The sequence below is a fragment of the Salvia miltiorrhiza genome, chromosome 3, assembly GCF_028751815.1.
Source record: "Salvia miltiorrhiza cultivar Shanhuang (shh) chromosome 3, IMPLAD_Smil_shh, whole genome shotgun sequence".
Classification (NCBI taxonomy): Eukaryota; Viridiplantae; Streptophyta; class Magnoliopsida; order Lamiales; family Lamiaceae; genus Salvia; species Salvia miltiorrhiza.
In genome coordinates, this window is record NC_080389.1 from 36,803,167 (window position 1) to 36,825,151 (window position 21,985).

The 21,985-nt window shown below is 40.7% G+C and overlaps 1 protein-coding gene across 1 annotated transcript; it reads right to left on the reverse strand.

The window, feature by feature from the left end:
• Nucleotides 1-13,874: 13,874 nt before the first annotated feature.
• On the reverse strand, nt 13,875-16,123 carry LOC131018736 (uncharacterized). The gene is made up of 4 exons (XM_057947443.1): nt 15,391-16,123; nt 15,145-15,303; nt 14,672-15,006; nt 13,875-14,585 (listed from the first exon to the last, which is right to left on the reverse strand). Exons 1-4 carry the CDS (start codon nt 16,121-16,123, stop codon nt 14,058-14,060), a joined length of 1,755 nt encoding a protein of 584 aa, XP_057803426.1. The 3' UTR covers nt 13,875-14,057.
• Nucleotides 16,124-21,985: the final 5,862 nt, after the last annotated feature.

Genomic DNA, 21,985 nt, shown 5'->3' on the forward strand with positions numbered 1-21,985 from the left:
ATTATAAACGAGCTTCCTGATAAATCTAAATTGCAAGTGCATTGTGCATCTAAAGATGACGATCTTGGATTTCATTCTCTCAAAGAACATGAGGATTATGAGTGGCAGTTTTGTTGGAATTTTTGGGGTACCACTTTGTTCCACTGTGATTTGCAATGGGGAAAAAAGAAGGCGGGATTTCATGGGTTTGATAAAGGTTTAGGACTTATATGTCCAAACCATGTATGTAAATGGACAGCAAAGGTCGATGGTGTTTATTACACTGGAAAAAAAGCTACGGTTAAGAAATTTGAATGGAAATAATACAGATAATGAGCATGTATTCAAGTTGAAAACTAAATAAGATTCCACTTGTCACGTGTTTCATGGGATATTATGTCTAATGTATCGATTCTTTTCAATCATTTTCTACATATTTTTCGCATTATTATTATTATTATTATTGGAAACCTATATATAGTTGTCACCTTTGGGGCGCACAGGATAAATTCACATGTTTATTGCGTGCAATAACTTGTAAGTCATACAAGACGGATAAATTATATTTGAAAAATCAAGTGTGATAGGCTCAAGCATATAAAGATATGATCAATACTCAAGATCTGAGGTCATGGGTTCAGGTTATTGTCTTATTGTATTTAAATTTCTTTATATAATTGTGTAATTGATAATAAAAAAAAAAGGATATGATTGGTGAGTTTTGAACTTGAGAGACTTTGCAACACAACCTTCTTATAAAATAGTTGTTACATATATAAGATGCAACAATATAGTATATTAGTATTCAACTTCTACGTACCATAGAACCAACATGAATACAAGTGGTATTAGCAAGTTATAATTAATGTTTCGAAATGGCTTTAATTGCAGAAAACATAGTTATTTTATTTTAATTTATTTTTATTTTTGGTCTTATATAGGTGGTGTTGATTATTTTACATGTTCGGTTTCAGATTTAATCTTGTTGTCACTTTTTTTTAATACTTGTAGACATGTAGTTTTTAAAAAAATATGCTTGAGAATATCATTGTAATGATATTATAATTCGTAATTCTAGCAAGTAAACGTATTCTACGTACGCATGAAATTGGATCTAATTCCACCAAGAAAAGTTCTCTTTAACGGAAATAGATTCCTAAATACATATATTCGTATATCACATACGCTTATATAAGTTTGAGTTGTCACACTTAATTTTTCAAGTGTAATTTAACAATGATCTATAGGTTGCAGTGCGAATTCTTATGAACCTTAATAAAAGTGTAATTGATAAATAAGTGTACAATTGTAGATTGAATCAAAGTGTTGATGATCAACATGATAGTTTGAGAAAAAATGGAAGGCCAAAAGAAGTTCTAGCTTTGCGGCTCTTGAGGTTCAGATTATGACGAATATACATCGGCTCATTATCCATTCGCAGTTTTCTATAATTTTGGACTTAAGAAATGATTAAAGAAAAAATTGGAACGTTTACTTTCTACCATGTGGCTTATTTTAAGGTGAATCGAAATAGAAAGGGCATTAAGATAAGTTCTTTTGATTGTATTGTATTTGTCATTTAAGCCTTTGATTTGAATTCAAAATGGTAATAAAGTTTTTTCTTCGAATAAAAACAATAATGTTGGCGGATTAGCAGGAAGTAGTTTTGGAGCTCGCTTTATAATTGACATCATTTATGCTACTATTTGTGTCACGGAGCCTACTCGACTCAATTAAGGATAACTAAGCCGGGAGGCCGCGACGAAGGACACAGTTATCGACGGCGAAAGAAAGGGAGTTTCTGTCACGACCGGACTTTATTAAGGATAAATAAGCCAGGAAAACGTAACTAAGGACACAGTTATCGACGGCGATAAAAAGGGGGTGAACAAATAATAGAGGATCGAACTAAAATTTGTTTAAAGAAGGGAAAATTTATAATACACCTGATGTTTAGTCACAAGACTCGAACAGACTTGTAGGTTCAGATAAAACTGGCTTAACTGAAAGAACATAAAACCTAAGAGTACGCAGCGGAATAATATAATCTGATTACATGTATGAAGACATGTATCCAAGAGTTCATTCATTAACTTGTGACAAAAGCTCCGCTCTTCACTTCATCTCCATCAGCCACTGCTCAACCTGCACATTTAGAAATATATGCAGGGCTGAGTACAAAAGCACTCAGTGGGCACGTATGCCTAAATATAAAAAAATACATGCATCATAAAACTGTAAATTGTCATGCCATCATAAACAGTACAGCAAGGGAGTTTTTGTGAAATAGGCCCAAGCTTACTAAATTCGTTTGTGATTCTTAAAGTTCGTCTGATCAGACTAAGTTCTCTTGTATTCTATCATATCTGGAACTGTGTGTCGGAGAGGTGGCCACCTCTCACGAACACTTGACCGGCCAACCCGCTAGATGACTCACGGTCATTGGTGTACACTAGTCAAGGCAGGATAGCTATCAACTGCTCAAGACCCGAATTCGATTACATCATTGGCAAAGCCAAAGCAGATAGATATCATACTAAAACTCAAACATTTTATGGCAAGACAATACTTGAAATAACTTTAATTCAAAGATTTTGTAACGAAATAACTTGTTCAAAGGTAGCATTAAACTCGTTTGATAGACATATAAAACTGAAATTAACAGTTAAATCATCTCATGCATTTATCTGTATAAGAGGCCTACGACACGCAGGGGATCTCCATATACGTATAGTGAAAGTAATACCTACCTGATCCTCAGTGTGGAAGAGAGGTGAACTTAAGCGGTGGTACCGTCCTGTGAACCAATTCCTACAAGACGAGTTCTTAACTCTTAGCACATATCATGGATAACAAAAACCGTTGTCTACTTGGGATCTCTAGGTCAACCTATTCCCGGACTTACAACGCAAAATCGAACTAGGGATTATGCATTTTACATACGTTAGCTTATCTTGATGCCTTATCTAGGTTAACTCACTCATTTTCATGAAAACTTTGCACAAAACATATCCCAAACTCGTCATGCACATATACATAATATTTAATGAAACATCCTTTAAAACCAACTTTCAAACTTAGAAAATAATTCAACAACTTGAGCTTTTAAGGGGCTGTTTTGCAACAGACACCAATTCTGCCTCGGATCTCTAAATGAGGCTCCAAAGGACATTCTGGAAACTAGACATTTCAAGGATCATTCTCCAATTTGAATCAAATGAAACAGAGTTCAAATGAGCAAGATATGCCCACTCAAAGATGGGTACTTAACAAGCAAAAATCTGGAAATTTCAGATTTCCAGATTAGAACCAAGTCAATGGGCCTTCTTTAAAAATTCATATCTCCCATTACAAAAGGCCACTGGGAACTCCAAGGGTCAATCTGAAAACTAGGGAGAGAGTGTGACACTCTCCAGTTGAATTTACCCCAAGAAGATTCATGGTTTAGGAGATATTAACATCCAAAGTTTAGTGCACAAAAAGAGTTCAAGTTCGGCAGATTCAAAGTTTAATTCAGAAAACCCACTTTAGGCTTTACCAAAAATTCTACAAATGAACAAATAAGTTCCCAACATGTCAATGGATATTCAATATAAAAATGGGCTTGAGAATCAAAGATTTAGGTTGGCCTTTGCCACCTCAAAGTCGTAGGTTTGTAAAACCTACTGGAGGATACACAGAATAAGAACTAGACTTCAAAGAATTATACCGGGCATTTCCCTCATCCAAAAATAGTGAGGCCAGTTTCAAACGAAAGATAAGGGAGTCTGGAGTATCATATTAATGTTTCAAAGGGTTTTACCGATTGAAACGTGACTTATGGCCTCCCAAAGATTGTTTACCAGAAATGCATTCCAGACGGGCAGTGATGTTTAACAATTCATAAATAAATCATAAGAGCTCTAAAAATTCTGAAAATATACATAGTGTAGAAAACATATAAAATATGATGCATAATTAATTTGGAAATTTTTGGGCACCGTTTGGACGGCTGAAATTGCCTTGCAAAATACTGCCGGAGCAGTGTGCTTATGGCAGATTCGCAGCTTTACCTCGTGCACGATTTTTCACCCAATAAACTCTACCAAAATAAACATCCAAGACCATAAAACATATCCTCACACAATATAGCACACATATGTGTAAAAATCCGTGGTCTTAAAGTATTTTCAGTTGAGAAGACAAAAGAAGACTCACCTTCGAAGCACAACCTTCACTCTAACTTTACGCCCTAGTTTTCCCATGCTCTCCCTTGCTTTGACACTTCTCTTGGGACTTCAAGGGCTTCTATGGAGTGTGATAATGGTGGGAGAAGAGTCTTGGGAGTGGGGGAGATGTGGAGGGACGAAAATGGAGGGGGGAGAAGAGAGTGAGAGCACTTTCTTGCCTTAGCACTTTCTTGGAGTGAAAATGAATGGAATGGGAAAAGTTTGCAGCCACTCTTGCTTTTGGGGAGGCTATGCACGAAAATTTAGGGTAGGATAGGGTGGGGGTGGCTGCCACCAATGGAAGGTACCTTGTGGCATGCAATTTTGTAGTTCCAATGCCAAGTCATGATGGTTCTTGTCCCCTTTTGAATTTTCCTTCTTTTCTTTACTTGTAGCGTTGGCAAGCGTTGGGATTGGGTGGCGTGAGTGGTGAAGTGATCTAAGAGAAGATCTAAATAAAATCCTTCAGTGTCGGTCACTCTCAGTATTAAAATACTGGTTTCGTGCTTGCTAACATCGATAAATGCTAAATTAAATCCGTAGATTCAATCCGTTCGTCATTCTAATACTTAAATTAAATCCGTAGATTTAATTAGCTTCAAAGTCGGAAATAATTAACGACTTAAGTAATAATGTGAAATAAACTCCATCTTGATAAATAACCCAACTTAGCTAAGTTGGTTATAACTCGGAAAAATAATAATTCATCGACTCAAGGATTCTCATCGCGGTCTTAAACACGCGAAGATAAATAAATGCATACTTGCTAGTGTAGTGACTCTGTCTCCAAAATACGAAATTCATAAACATAGATGAAAACATAAAACGCTTCAATTACTGGCAGATAGAAAATTTAACACACAATACTGTAATTAAAATACTGATAAAAGAGCGGGTCACTACAATTTGACAAATTTGTTTTGAAATTAATTGATTTCGCTTTATGATCTACTTAATTTTCGTCACTTTATTAGGTGGCTCAAGGAATTTGATTGACAATGATACTAAACAGTTACATTATGATGAGCCCCACCCACAAGCCATTTCGCTATTAGTAGGTGTAGTGGTCAAAATTTGTGTGGCCCACTTAAATTAATATTCGCAGCCCAACAGTTAAGTCGGTTCAAGAACTGGCTCAATTTTAATCAAACCCATATGCTAAGCCAACCAGGCCCAAAGACTCAAACCCTAGAAAGGGCAACGATTTGGGGATGAAGGCAGGAAGAGAGAATGAGCGTCAATCCCATGAATATCGGAACAGCTAGGGTTTAAGGAGACGTGTCAGCTAAACCCTAGCCGTCGGACTACACAATATAAATAAATATCAACTAGGTCAATAGACCCATCCAATCATTCATACTCTAATCACTGCTACCTGCACTGATACTCTACACGATTTGCTTTCTTGCTCAATTAATCCGCCTCCACGCTCTCACGGTCTGAAGTTCAGAACAACCCTGACCCGTCAGGCTGACTAGTCCGACCAACCAGACCGACTACTTCAACCTTACTCTATCATTTCATTAATTTTACGTTTTATTATTATTTTTACGAATTCTGTTAAATATCTTTTATTGTTGAACTGACTTGAGCGTCGGAGGCCCTTCCATCGACACTCCCACCGGTGTTCCTAGAAGGGCTCTAACGTGTTTGTGGTTCTCAGGTTGCTAGTGCCCGCCGATCCGGACGTACCTGACGTCCTATTTCGTGGTTGTTGGATCCATCCCCAACAATTTGGCGCCCACCGTGGGGCCCTAGCAATCAAGCGAATCAACGCACTTTCCACAGATCTCTACGAGCATCAATCATGTCTGACGGTCGTGACGGATCCGAAACTCCCGACGCTCCCCACGTGACTGCTCAGGCTGACCTAGCCGCCCAGATCGCCGCCCTGACTGAACAGATGAATCAGGAGCGAGAGAGATGCAAAAAGTTGGAAAGGGAGAACGCCAACTTGTATGACCGTCTCGAAGCTATGGAGCCTATCGAGATCATCGAACCTCCCGGCTTCCGAGCCCAAGTGTCTTCCATGCAGCCTCTGGGAGATACACCGATCACTCACAAGGATGGATCCAACCACCTCGTGACGGATCCGTCATCTTCGGTAAGAAACCGTAATGTAGTTGGTAACCAGACTGACCCTGGTCGTGTGACTTTGAATGCAGGTATTAACATGACAACATCCACGCTGGAGCAAGTGCGGGAACTTGGTCAACTCAACCCGGACGCCAGAACGTCAGGAACACTCCGACAAGATGGAACAACCATCACCGGAGGACAACATGCTCGAACCATCTTCACCACGCCGGGCGTAGCAATGAGCAATGCCGCCGTTGGAGGCGCACAACCTACCATACTAGGGCTACATCAGACGGCCACGCCGCCAACCCAGGTTAACCAACAGCCTGACAGACACGGTCCAAGGGAGTTCACCCAAGACCAGCTGTTCACCAATGAATTCAATCAACCAGCCACAACCGGCCCATACGCAATCAGAGATGAAGACTTGGCGAGAAAGCTGGCGGAAATGGAGGCCTTGATCCAACGAATTCTCGGTGTCCCGGCACCCATCCACAAAAGTTCAGAGAACTGCTATGCCGACTCGCCATTTGTGGATGAAATTGCCTTGGTGGAAATGTCCATCAAGTTTAGCTTTCCGAGCATGCAAATGTTCGATGGCACGACGGATCCGACCGACCACATCGCTCAGTACAAACAAAGGATGTTCACTGCCGTAATTCCTCGTGAATTGAGGCAGGCCTGCATGTGTAAGGGGTTCAGTTCTAGTCTGACAGGACCGGCCCTCCAGTGGTACACTAACCTTCCAAATTATTCTATTTCAAGTTTTGCTCAACTAACAGATATATTTGTGCAACAATATGCTAGTAGCAGGAAACTTGAAAAGATATCGGAGGATCTTTACGCCGTGGTGCAATAGCGTGGCGAGTCTCTTCGAGACTATATCAGCCGATTCAACAAAGAGAAGGTGTCCATCACCAATTGCAACACCCAAACAGCGGTCACCGCCTTCCAAAAGGGTTTTCTACCCAACTCAGACCTCTACAAAGACCTCACCAAATACCCTTGTAGAACAATGGAGGACGTCCTTGCCAAGGCATGGGCACAAATCAAATGGGAGGAAGATCAATACAGCCACCACCGATCTTCACCAAGCAGAAACAGTAGAAGAGACTCCAGGGTGGATAAGAGGACAAATGATAGGCGGTCTGAGCCTTACCCATCTCCACGACAAGAATACAGAAGGAGACAATATGACCAACCTTACAAGACGCGACCACGTGAAAGGGCCAAGATACCAGAGTACAACTTATCTATCTCGCCAGCCGAGGCGGCCTTAGCTCTCAAGAATCTAGGCAACAAAGTCAAATGGCCGGAAAAGATGAGGGCACCAGCCGACCAGAGAGATAGATCCAAGTGGTGCGAGTTTCATGCTGACCATGGACACCGAACAGAGGATTGTATTGCGCTACGATTGGAAGTGGCGCATTTACTCAAAGAAGGTCACCTCACCGAGTTTCTAACAGAGAAGGGCCAACACACTCTAAAGCATGGAAGTGATAGACGAGACGAGCGCAGAGAAGTCACCCCACCCAACCCGCCAAACCATGAGAGAACAGTCAATGTCATTTCTGGCGGATCAGAAGTTAGTGGGATTACACATTCCGCTGCAAAGAGACATACCAGGCAAGCCAGGTCTAGCAGAACGGGGGAAAATGTGACTGGTCAAGCTATGGCAAACCAGCCAACACAGACAATCAGCTTTCAAACTACGGAATCAGACAAGCTTCTTAACCCTCATCGTGATGCTTTAGTTATTTCTGTCTATATTGCCAATTGTTTAACGAAACGGGTATTGATCGATAATGGCAGCTCTGCCAATATCATGTTTATTAATGCTTTCAGGGAGATGGGTTTGAACGAGTCAAACATAACTAGGAAGACTGCTGTCCTCATAGGCTTCAGCGGTGAGAGCAAAACAACCGTGGGGGAGATCGACCTACCCGTCTATGCCGAAGGGGTCAATTTGTCAACAAGATTCTTGGTGATTGATGCCCCCTCCGCGTTCAACGTCATCCTCGGTCGCCCATGGATCCACGACATGGAGGCGGTCCCTTCCACCTTTCATCAAGTGGTGAAATTTCCAACCAAGTGGGGCGTCAAGGAGATCAGGGGAGAACAAAAGGACTCCAGATCCTGCTACCAGACCACCATGAAGACAAAACATGCTTTATAGCAACTACAGGAAGATGGTTCATCCAACCCCAGGACGGACCAATCACCACAGCTAGAGCAACATGTGCAGCATGAACGACCAGACCAATCCGACAAACCCGAAAATTGAAAGCGATCTACCAGCTTTGTTGAAGAAGAAGCCGTGGAGATAGATGAAGTCCAAATCAATACAGACTATCCGGATCACAAAGTCCGGATAGGGGCACAACTCAATCCTGAATTGAGAGAGAAGCTTATTTCATTTCTTGCTGAGCATTATGATTGTTTTGCTTGGTCCCATGAGGACATGACGGGGATTGATCCGAACATTATTGTTCACAGGTTACAGGTAGACCCAGACTATCCACCAAGGAAACAAAAACGAAGAAAATTTGCTCCTGAAAGAAACCAGATCATCAATGAAGAAGTCACAAAGCTCTTACGGAACGGACTCGTCCGAGAGGCCCATTACCCCGAGTGGCTAGCTAACGTGGTGGTAGTCAAGAAAAAGAATGGAAAGTGGCGAGTGTGTATCGACTTCACAGACCTCAACAAGGCATGCCCAAAGGACTCGTTCCCGCTACCACACATTGATATGCTAGTAGATGCGACAGCCGGCTATGAGTTGCTGAGTTTCATGGATGCATACTCTGGATACCATCAAATTCGAATGCACCCTGACGACGAGGAGAAAACGGCATTCATGACCAACATAGGGTTGTGGTGTTACAAGTATATGCCATTCGGACTGAAGAATGCTGGAGCTACCTACCAACGCCTAGTCAACCGGATGTTTGCGAATCTGTTGGGACAAACAGTGGAAGTCTACATCGACGATATGCTGGTCAAGTCCATCCATGCGAGGGACCACATAGACCACCTGAGGGAGACATTTGAAATTCTTAGAAAATACAATATGAAGCTTAACCATACTAAATGCTCTTTTGGTGTCAATGCAGGAAAAATTTTAGGTTACATGGTCACCCAACGGGGTATAGAGGCAAACCCAGCCCAAATCAATGCCATCTTGAGTATCCAATCCCCCACATGCGTTAAAGATGTTCAGAAGCTAACGGGAAGGATAGCCGCTCTAAGTCGTTTCATTTCAAGGTCATCCGAAAGATGTCACTCATTTTTCAACACCTTAAGGAGATCAAAAACATTTGAGTGGACAGAAGAATGCGAGGAATCACTAAAACAACTCAAGCAGTACCTGACCAACCCGCCATTACTCGCAAAACCAAAAGACCACGAAGCATTGTTGGTTTATCTTGCCGTATCCGATACGGCCGTCAGCGCCGTGTTGGTCAGGGAAGAAGACGGAAAGCAGTCACCCATCTACTATGTGAGCAAATCTCAGATCGATGCGGAGACCCGATACGGTCAATTAGAAAAGCTAGCCCTTGCGTTGGTTCACACAGCAAGGAAGTTGCGCCCATATTTCCAATGCCACCCAATCATAGTCGCCACCACATACCCTCTGAAGGCCATACTCCACAAACCTGAATTGTCGGGTCGGTTGGCGAAGTGGGCAGTGGAGTTGAGCGAATACGACATTACATTCAAGCCACGTACCGCTCTTAAGTCCCAGGTATTAGCAGATTTTTTAGTTGATTTTACACCTAACCTTACCTTGCAGGCCGACAAGGAAATCTGTTGCATGACCGAACAACCCGACCAAGCTGGAACTTGGAAACTATATGTGGACGGGTCAAGTAATATGCGAGGAAGTGGACTAGGTCTGTAACACCCCGATAATTTAAATTTATTTTATAAGTTTAATTAATAGTATTTTCTTGTATAGCTTATTTTTTTTTTAATAATTACATGATACATATAGATATGCACCATTAATTTTATCTAGACTATTATTATTATTATTGTTATTATTATTATTATTATTATTATTATTATTATTATTATTATTATTATTATTATTATTAATGTTTCCTAATAGGACTAGAACTCTTTAAAGACTAGTATAAATATGAGATCTATTTCAAACCCTAAAACACGTTTACACGCAAATACGGTCAGCTGTTTTCTCCTCCCGACTTATTTCTATCGGTACACATTTTTTTTACTCTTTTAATTTTTTTTACGCAAAGATTTCCTTAATTGCTTTAGTCTGTTCTAACCAGTAAGCTTTTGAAAATATTTAATAATTGAAAATATTTATTAGTTAATTTGTCCTCTTTTCCACTCGTAAAAATCGATGTTGCTTACGTTTTGTATTGCTACATCAAAATATACTATTTCGAATATTCTATTTAGGTTTATATTGATTGGTTTTGTTTTGTAATCTATGATTTAGTAAAATAGTTCTTTCGCATATACAGAGATAGTTGGAATTCCTATAGCTTTTGATGTTTTTCTATAAAGATTTTTCATATAAAAATTCAATTCAAATTTATTTTGTTATTAGTGCGTTTTCTTTTCGTAGCTTTATTTCTTAATTATAAATTTTGGTTAAGAATGATGTTTATGAGTGGAGCCTATCTTTGTAGTCAAATGCTAGTCTGCTAACTTATACGTTTGATTAATGTATCAAATTTTTTTTAAATGAGTTTAATTAGATAGTTCAATTCCACTATTCTTATATTTCTGCAAATTACGAAACAGTGTTAATTCATAAGTTTTCATAATATTAGTAAGACAGAACTTTTGCTTTTCATATATATATACACGCATATATACGATTATATTATAGATTTGCTTATAGGATTTTTAGTTAAAGTTAGGATTCATATTGAAATGTTTTATTTATTTAATTAGGTGTGGTGCAATTAGGATCCTCGTGCCGGTTTTGATTGAATTTATAAGTCTCGATATTAAGGTGAGGGATTATATGCTTGTGGTTATATTCATGTATGTTTTTATATGCTCTTAGTTCATGTTTGATTATACTTGCTCAGCCATGTAGAAATACATGTTCAGAATATCAGCCATGTTGAAATACATGTTCAGCCATGTAGAAATACATGTTCAGAAAATCAGCCATGTTGAAATACATGTTCAGCCATGTAGAAATACATGTTCAGAAATTTAGCCATGTTGAAATACATGTTCAGGGGCTCTCAGTTCGCCCATCAGATTATCAGTATATGTGTATGATAATGTGAATCATTTGCATGTTTAAGCATATATGAATATTTGCATGGTTTCTCACTGAGTATATTTTCAATATGCTCACCCCTTATCTTCTCAGTTTTGCAGTTATGGAGTTGAGGTGGTCATGGAAGTCGAGAATGACTAGAGATTTAGTATTTCCATAGAAAAATTTTAGTTGAACTTGTTAAGTTTAGTTTATTGTTTTATTTTTTTTATTATTTTAAATTTTGATAGTCAAGGAATTTTATTTTTAACTATTAGTTCTTCAAGTTTTTGGTTTGAAAAGTTTATGAAAAATCGGGGCGTTACAAGGTCTGGTACTCATCTCACCACTAGGAGACGTGATAGAACAGTCCATCCGCTGTGAATTCAAGGCGACCAACAACGAAGCAGAGTACGAAGCCATGCTAGCTGGACTCGGATTAGCTAAGGAAATGGGGGTAAAATGCATTAAAATATTCAGTGACTCTCAACTTGTAGTTAACCAAATGCAGGGTACTTTTCAAGCTAAGGACGCTAAGATGTTGGCGTACTTGGGCAAAACGAAGGAGCTTCAATCAAGCTTTGAAGAGTTCACCATAAACCAAGTGCCAAGGGGGGACAATGGTCATGCTGATGCTTTAGCCAACCTCGGATCAGCGATCCAGACCGCAAAACCTAAAACTATAACGATCACTTATCTTCAATGGCCAGCAATTCAAAAGGAGGAGACAAATGAACAGGTCAGTGAAGTATCAACAGAACGGACCTGGATGACCCCAATAATAGAATACTTGGAGAATGATGCACTACCGGATGATAGGAATGAAGTGCGTCGCCTTAAAGCTCAAGCAGCTCGATTCTCCATCATTCGAGGTAAACTATACAAACGATCATTTTCCGGTCCATATTTGAAATGCATTAACCCTGCAGAAGCAAGATACATATTGTCCGAGTTACATGAAGGTGAATGTGGAAACCACTCGGGTGGGAGAAGTCTTGCACATCGTGCATTAACAAGCGGATATTACTGGCCCACTATGAAAACAGATGCAGCTGACCATGCTAGAAAGTGTGATAGATGCCAACGATTCGCCCAAGTGTCACACCTGCCCCCGGAGCCCATGACTGCTATCACATCACCATGGCCATTCATGAAATGGGGGATGGACATCGTAGGCAAGTTACCTGTTGCACCCGGACAGAAGGTGTATATGTTAGCTGTGACCGATTACTTCAGCAAATGGATTGAAGCGGACTCTTTCCACCAAGTTCGTGATAAAGAAGTCAAGGGATTCGTATGGAAGAATGTGATCTGCCGATACGGGGTGCCCAAAGAAATTGTCACGGATAACGGATCCCAATTTATCAGTGCAGACTTCCAAGATTTTTGCAAGTTCTGGAATATAAAGCTCAATTTTTCAACACCAAGGTATCCCCAAGCAAACGGACAAGCAGAGTCTTCCAACAAGACCATCATGAACATCTTGAAGAAACGACTAGAAAAAGCCAAGGGAAGATGGGCAGACGAGCTACCTGGCGTGCTCTGGTCTTACCGAACAACTACAAGATCATCAACAGGAGAAACGCCATTCTCTCTTGCTTATGGAATGGAGGCAATAATTCCAACTGAAAGCGAAGTGCCCACCGCCAGATACGAACTGACAACGGAGGATGAAAACCCAGAGGCTATGTGCCACGAATTAAACTTCCTCGATGAGAAACGGAACAGAGCAAACATGCGACTAGCCTCGTATCAACAAAGTATTGCCCGACATTACAACAAACACATCCGTACCCGCACGTTCAAACCCGGCGACTGGGTGCTACGAAAGGTGTTCCAGAACACCAAGGAGACAGGAGCAGGCAAACTAGGCCCAAATTGGGAGGGACCATATCTGATCACTAAAGTGGTTGGGCATGGAGCATACAAACTACAAACGACAGACGGACGTGACATCAACAATAGTTGGAACGCTATCCATCTCAAACAGTATCACACTTGAACTCTACACTTCTACTATACTTCTATTTTCTTAAGGTCTCACGAGACCCACTCAACCTACTACACGACTACTGACCTTTCCATGCAGGTCAGAACTACATTTGGGCTTGATCCCTTTAAAGGGTATGTAGGCAGCTCCAAGGAGCGCAGCCCCCACCCCCCACCAACCCTTTTTCAACTATCATTCCCAACTTGTTGAATATATCATTGGACAAGATCCACCCTATCAACCATACACCCACATACTTCCATAAGTCACAAACAACATCACAATATTATCAATACTTAGAAAAATCAACTCAAAATCAAATATCCCAACTTCATAACATTCAAGGGTTCAAACCCTCTAACTGGTCGGCTATGCCGAAAAATTCTAAAATACAACGACAACACTAAGTTTGAGTCTAGTCTCCAAGTCGACCAAGACCCAAACTGGGGGACAAATATAGATAGAAATCCGTACAGATAATCTTAAAAACCAAATACAACCAAACATATCAAGTTTAAGCAAGTCTACATAACGATAAAGATAAAAACACCAATCAAGGATCAGTGGAACCATGGAACATGCCAGCAGCATCCTCGGCATCCAATCGACCAAGAGTAGCGGTTAACTCATTAGCTTTGGCAGCCGCCCGAGCCCGGATAGCAGCAGCCTTTTCAGCCCTTTGTTGCAACAGTTTCTCCATTTCAAGGATACATCTATCTATATCCCACTCACCCGACTTACCATCACAAAACTCTTGATAAATCTCACCGCGAATCAAGACCTCTGTCTCTAACCCAACATCCTCCATCATATTCTTCAATTGTACGATCTCAAACTCAAGATCCCTCACTCGAGCACTGACAGCCTCCAAATTCTCAAGTACTTCATGAAGCTTCCCGGCATCTTGCTCGTGGGACACCACTTGTTCCTGCAAGCCCTTAATCACATTGTCCAATTCGACCTTGCACTTCTTCAAATCACGATTCTCCTTCCTACAGTCGACCTGCTCGGCACGAAGTTTCATCAGTTGTTTCTCAAGCTCCTTCACCTTGTCCCCCAAGTAAAGGATACCCCGTGTACCCTACAAGACATAGAACAATCAACACGATAAGTTGTTACAATTTGAACAAAAAAGAAAATGAACGACACAAAGCAACATAACCCTACCAATAATGAATGGGAAACGATAGCCTCCATAGCCGAGTCATAGCCAGCAGCATCCAACCGAGCACGATCCTCAAGCAGCGGAGCACAAGGCGTATAAGCAGCAGCATCCACAGGGAACTTCATAATGATTGAGCCACCAGACTGATCAGAGACGACGGATGATACGGATCGCTTGCCCCTCCCGACAGGCGAGGGTAGAGACACTGCGTCCAAGAGATCAGTCGTAGGTTCCTCACTTGAGCTAACCATGACTTTCTTTTTCTTCTGTTGGATGCGCTCGTATGCAGCCCGACTGCCTTTTGGTTGGTAGAATGGAAGGTCTGCCATCGCTTGGTCTACAAATACGCGCTCAGCAGGGGTCAATTCAAATAATAATGGAAAACCTTCCACTTCACGACCTTGCCTTAGAATTTCCAAAGCTCTAGCTACTAGAGCAATACGAAATCGAGCACGACTAGGTGGACGAACAATACCTTCGGTACGAACAGGAATCTCACACCACAAAGAAGAACCCCTAAGATTGTCCTCCGACAAGATCACCCGCCAGTCACGATCTTCCTCCGGGAATGAGTAAAACCTTTGTGCCCTTTCCGGTAACCCGCATATAACTGGAAGACTCCCGTTGATCTGACCTGCATATAAAAAAAATGATGATGCCTTATTAGATAACAATTTCATAACAACACACTTCATAACAACAAATAAACCCAAATACTCACGCGGCTTGGACCAAGCAGACGGAACCTTGTAACCATCTTGGATCCCTAAAGCCTCGACACTGATAAAAAAATATTTTTCCTTCCACTTTGTACGATCCTCCGGAAGGTTAGTAATGAGCATTGGGGCATCAGAACGGGAGTTAAACTGATAATGACCCTTATCTATACGGGTCTCACCCAACTGGTAAGCATACAAGACATCATACATATTGATGTCAAAACCCTTCCGTTCTGCAAACACTTCCGCGGCCATTAGGATCCTCCAAGTATTAGGCATCAGTTGACTCGGAGAAATTCGGTAGTAGTTACAAAGCTCAACCACCAGACGGGGGAGCGGGAGACGAAGGCCCAAAGTAAAGGGAAGCTCGTACATACAGACCATACCCTCAACATCCCAATTAGGACGAAGTGATGTATCAGGAGCATGCAAACTTGCCCACTCGGGGATACTATAAGCCCGACGGATCCAACGTAACTGATCCTCAGAATTTATCTTAGAAGCACGATTGCTTTTTGGAAGAGTGTCACCCATCTCTTGAGAACCCACAATGGGACCAAAACTATTCACCCCAAACCCGACTCTAGATTTTTTAGCAGGAAACTTAGCCCAACCGGACCCAACCACATTTCCCGTAATGGCAAGACACATCGCGCTCTCGCCATCACCAAATATCTTAACGGAACTACCCGACGAACCTGTGTTGTCCCTACTTCGGTAAGACATATCAGACATCTTATAAAGCAGCAAGTTTGAGTGTAAAAAAGCCCCACAGCTACCAACCAAGCAACAACAAGTAAGAACAAATCATAGCCAAGGTGCAACTCATCAAGCAAGCCCGACATACTAACAATCACAATCAGGTAAACTATCCACAAGCACGTATCAAACTACAATTCAATCCAACCAAACGGACAAATACAAAAAGTTGTAGCAACCAAACAAATAATGTAACCAAGCCAACCCGACGGAGGCTAGGTCATAAACATTCAACATATAGAATCAAAGCTAAAAATAAACAACGAATCGAGCTAGATCAAAGCAAAATACGACAAAAATATGAAAACGACATGCTCGAGAAAACTTAACAAAAATACAAAGAACATTCGAAGAATCTCAAGAACATTCAAACTAAATAGAAGAGAACCAACCTCTTAGAATTCTCCTCCAAAAAAAAATCTCCACTCTAAAATCTACAAGCTCTCAAAATCCTTCAACAATCAAACAAAAATAATTTGATAAAAATACAGGGAGGAGTTAAAAAGCTTCACTCCCTTTGTTTTTGACCCAACACTGCAAAATTTTACTGCGTACCTGGATACATGTTGAGAGAGTTTCCCTCTGTACTGATCCTTTCTATCCTTCCTACCCAACATGTCAACACAAGATATTAGAGGCACGCTATCCAACCCATCCTACCCAACATTTCAGTAGAGGATGTTAGAGGCACCTTATCCCACACATTATTCATGCAGGGCAACAACATGGAATGTACGATGAGAAACTAAAATAAAAGGTACCCAACCTGCCCAAAACAACTCTACCCGACACGATATGAGGAGAAAGCAAATAAAGGGTACCCAACCCTCCAACCCGTCGAATCCTTATTTTCAGCTGTCAATAAATTCTCATATTTATCATATCCTTCAACACTCATCAACAATTTGAAGAGTACTATGCCTAGTCTACAAGTTAAAGTAAACAAACAAGATATCACATGAAAGATATACAGAGATGCTGCAGCATCGAAAATCGCCCACATATTTTTTTTCAAAAGAGTCTCATATATGTTATTTACATATTCCAGTTACAAATGAAAATGAAAATGGCTCCCAAATATGAAGCAGTCAAAAACAGAAGAAATCTCGCAATCTCCACACAAAAAAAAGGGAAGAAGAAGAAAGGAAATCGAGAAATCTGCAAAGAATCTGCCGTTTCCTCGCTGCTCTCGGCGGTCTGCAATATTACGACTATGCTCTCTAGATTCCGGCGAACCACCGGCCTCTCCTTTCGTTCAAAAGACTGAGCCCTAGCCCCCTTTGCAGTCAAAGGTTCGCTCACCGCCGCCTCTGCTGGAGAATCTTTCCTCGAACCAACAGCCGCCACCCTACTGAAGAAACGGCAATACCATCTCAGATCAGTGTACCCACGGCGCGACCAACCCAGATCCGCCACCACTTCAGTTCGGCGGACGAAGGGCATTACTTTCGTTCAGTCAAGCCACGCCGAGCTCCGCCTCGTTTGCGCCACCGGCGTCGGCTCTGAGTTCGCCAAGGTTCCCGCATCACACCGCCACGCCACCCTCAGATCTGGAAACTAAGGAGCATCCGCTTCCTTCTCCAGTCATCGCCGCCGCCTCTGAAGACGCATGGAGGCCGACTACACCTCAAGCCATCTCTTCTTCTCTCTCTCATCTCGTCTAGCCACGCGAGAGCTGCCTGAGATCCGCGGCGAGAGAACCTGCCGCCGCTCTCTCCACCGCCGCTAGACCATCTATCGGTCCTTGCCGCCCGATCTAAGGCTGCCGTCGAAGCAACCACCACCGACAGCCGCATCGCAGGGGTGCTCCATTTCAGAACCCGCCGCTGAAGCGGCGCCCTTAGGGCTGCAGCAGCCTTCCTTCTCTTTTGTGAAACCCTAACTCCTAAAGGAGATGAGGTTTTGGGCCAAATAAAGCCCAACTAATTTCATGGGCCACGCCCCATACATTGAACTTGGGCCCACGAATTTTGTTAGCCCAAAATGATCAAGCTGCGTGCCATTTAATTCAATTGCTATACATAATCGCATTCAGTTACACTAGTAATATATATCGAAATAAGAAAAATCGACAAGATACTTCTCGGCCCTAAATTAATACATCAGCTCGATTTCATAAGCTCGGAGAGCCCTACGCTTGAAAGATTATAAGCAATATCTTCATGAAAAATTTGATTAGTTTGCTACTCATCATATTTAGTAATCATACTCTCTATTTGATAAAATCAAACTAGAGAGTGAGGGACAAACTGTAATGGGCAAAATTCGTATAGCCCATTTAAATGAATTTTCGTAGTCCAAATAATCAGCCCAGTTCAAAAATCGAGTTAATTCCAATTAATTCGGCTCATACGCCAAGTCAGTGAGGCCCAATCACATTAAACCCTACAAAGGGCAGCGACTTGAGGGAGAAGACAAGTCAAGGAGGTGATCCTGGAAATATCGGAACAACTAGGGTTTCACGGACGTCTCGGAAAAACCCTAGCCGTCAAGACACCATACTATATAAGAAAACCAACTAGGTCATTCGACCTATCCAATCATTCATACTCTAATCACTGCTACCTGCGCTTATTCTCTACACGATTTGCTTTCTTGCTCAATCGATCCGCCTCCACGCTCTCACGGTCTGAAGTTCAGAACAACCCTGACCCGTCAGGCTGACTAGTCCGACCAACCAGACCGACTACTTCAACCTTGCTCTATTATTTCATTAATTTTACGTTTTATTATTATTTTTACGAATTCCGTCAAATATCTTTTATTGTTGAACTGACTTGAGCGTCGGAGGCCCTTCCATCGACACTCCCACCGGTGTTCCTAGAAGGGCTCTAACGTGTTTGTGGTTCTCAGATTGCTAGTGCACGCCGATCCGGACATACCCGACGTCCTATTTCGTGGTTGTTGGATCCATCCCCAACATCTGGTTCGGGCTATTCGGGTTGTAATTTTTATTGGGTTGAAAATTTTCAGCCCTAACCTTCTCAGGTGGGGTCTAATCGGGCCAACCCACGAGTTTCAGGCTAGATTGATATCCCCACTTCCGGCTATCAAAGAGACAAAAAGCTATGTGAAGTGAAAGAACAAAAGGCCATTGATTGCTACTAAGAACCTAACAGAACTTTTCAAAATCAACACTCTCATCATGCTAAAAATTCCTTTCTCACACCATCTATTTCGACGTCGCCAAATGATTATGTCTTCGACTTCAACCAGAAATAGCAGTACACGTGTGGAATCAATAGGCTCAAAGGCCAGAAACTAAGTCCCTAACTACGAACTAAAAATCTTTATGTGGCGGTTGATCGATAGCAGCAGGGAAGCAGCGCATGTTACTGATCACTATTTTATTAGCAACAAAAACTACAATCTCGACACAGAAACCATGACAAGTTCTGGACGATCACCACATGCATGAAAAAACTCACAACAATGAATAAACTGTGTATGATATATAATTATGGCTCAAATCCTCACAGGCTTATTCAACGTCAAAAGTCAAGGCTAAAATCACTTTTCAATCATGTAAATTTGTTAAATCATGCTCATATCATTAAGAAAAATTGAAAATCATGAATTTTCAGAAGAAATCATCACCGGCATCTTACCCAAAATCTAATGGAGCAAAAAAATAATAATAATAATCACACACCACCTAACCAAACAAAATAAGACAATAAAGCCAACAAAATGATAAAAGTCATACACATACCTAATCTCACTCCCCCTCCCCCAAACTTATTACAGAACACAAGTTAAAAAATAAGTTTGGAGGGATGAAGATATGTGTGTCACTACTCACAGTAAAACATGCTCCAAGGTGGTGGTGTGGACGAGACTCAAAATCCGCATCTTCTAAGTTATGCTGTGATTTTCTCCCCAAAAGAAACAAAACAAAGAAAACAAAAGAGAAACAAAGAAAAAGAAGAGGTAAAGGAAAACAAAAACAAGAAAATAGTTGGGTTACGTTACCTCCCAACAAGTGCTTAATTTAACGTTTAGAGCTCAACGATACCTCATGGTTCAACCTATCCCCACACGGTGGAAAGCAAAGAGAGGCATCAAAATGATGCAAGCTTCCTACAAAGTGAAACGAAAGGCAAGAATCAGAAGCTAGAAAATAAAAAATAAAACAAATAAATAAAAACCTGAAATAATGCTTAAGTACTATCAAAAATATTAGAGTAAAATCTACACAAGTCCCCGGCAATGGCACCAAAAAGTTGATCACTATAGCAACAAAAATTGCAACTATAACAGTGTAATTGTAGCAATAAACAACAAGTCGAGTATCATATCCACGAGGGCTGATAAATAAAATCACTCTAAATAATCCTAATAAGCACTCTACCAATATTCAGGCAAACATCAAGACGATGAATGAATTAAACTAAATTCAATAATGCAAACTAAAGCAACTAAAAATCAAGTAGAAAATCAGATAATAAAATACTGATCATATGGATGTAAATTCATTAATCCAATTCACATAATCGGCCTATTAATCCTAATTACTAGTTTAATCCATTTATGATGAGAGATCACAAATATAATCAAACACTCTCGCTAAAACAACATATGACAGTAGATTAATAAATTCTCTATCATCGCTAAGTCTCAAGAAAATCTATTAACTCCCAAAAGCTCACAAGAATAGTTCCCTATGATCCACCTATCTCCGCTGGGTCTCAAGGTTAAAATCATACTCCCTCCGTCCGCCAAAAGTGGACCACTTTTACTATATCGGACGTTCGCAAAGAGTATACCACTTTCCTTTTATAGAAATGGTCCCACCATCCACTTTAATATTTTATCCTTACAAACACTCTTTATTTACAAAAAAACACCCCAAATTCAATCTCAACCACACATCTCATAAAGTGGTGGGACCCTTTCTCCACTACATCAAAATTATCACCAATTTTATTAAATCCCGTGCCCAGCCAAAGTGGTCCACTTTTGGCGGACGAAGGGAGTATCATACATTCTTGAATCAGCTAAACAGTTATCTCCGCTAGGTCTCAAACCGAATAGCTACACATGCAAATATTGGCCACATAATCCATAAGAAATCAAGCACCACGAATTATGAATCAAAAACTGGAAGGCAAAAATATATCAATAAATCAATCACATAAATCTAATTAACTATTTACGGACCCTAAAATCAGATAAAGAACTAGCCAGACATCAGCAAATAAATTAAAAGCATAATAAAGAAGAAAGCAATAAAAGAATTAAAATTGATAAAACTGGGAAAAAATTCTAAAGTAATAGCTTGAATTTTAAAGTCTTCAATCTTGCAGGGAAATAAATCTAATCTATGAAAGCAATAAAGTTCTAAGTCTAAAACAAAAAATTATGAAAAGAGGTAAAGAGAGGTGTCTAATAGGTTAGGAAAATGACCTAAATATAGGTACAGGGGATAAATACAGTACATAACTCGAAAATACTGATAAAATCTCAAAATCCCAAAAATTCCCGTCAGACACTATTAAGTGTTGGGCGCGCGTTTTTGTTTCGGCCATATCTTTATCGTTTGAACTTCGAGTTACGAACCGTTTGCTCCCACGAACTTGTATCAAGATGATCTACAAGTTTCACTAAAATCATACTGTAGAATTCACCCAAGTATGAGCAATTATCATATTTCACAAGATAAATCAATTTAAGCACAAAACACTCATCAAACACTCAATTCCCTATAAAATTAACATCATAAGAACATTAAAAACCATGGAAAAGTAAGTGTTATTAATTACTTCTCGGGTAAAGACGCTGGCCAAAAGCACGAGATAATTTATTTATTCAAAAAAAGGCAAGAGCCAATCGAGCGAA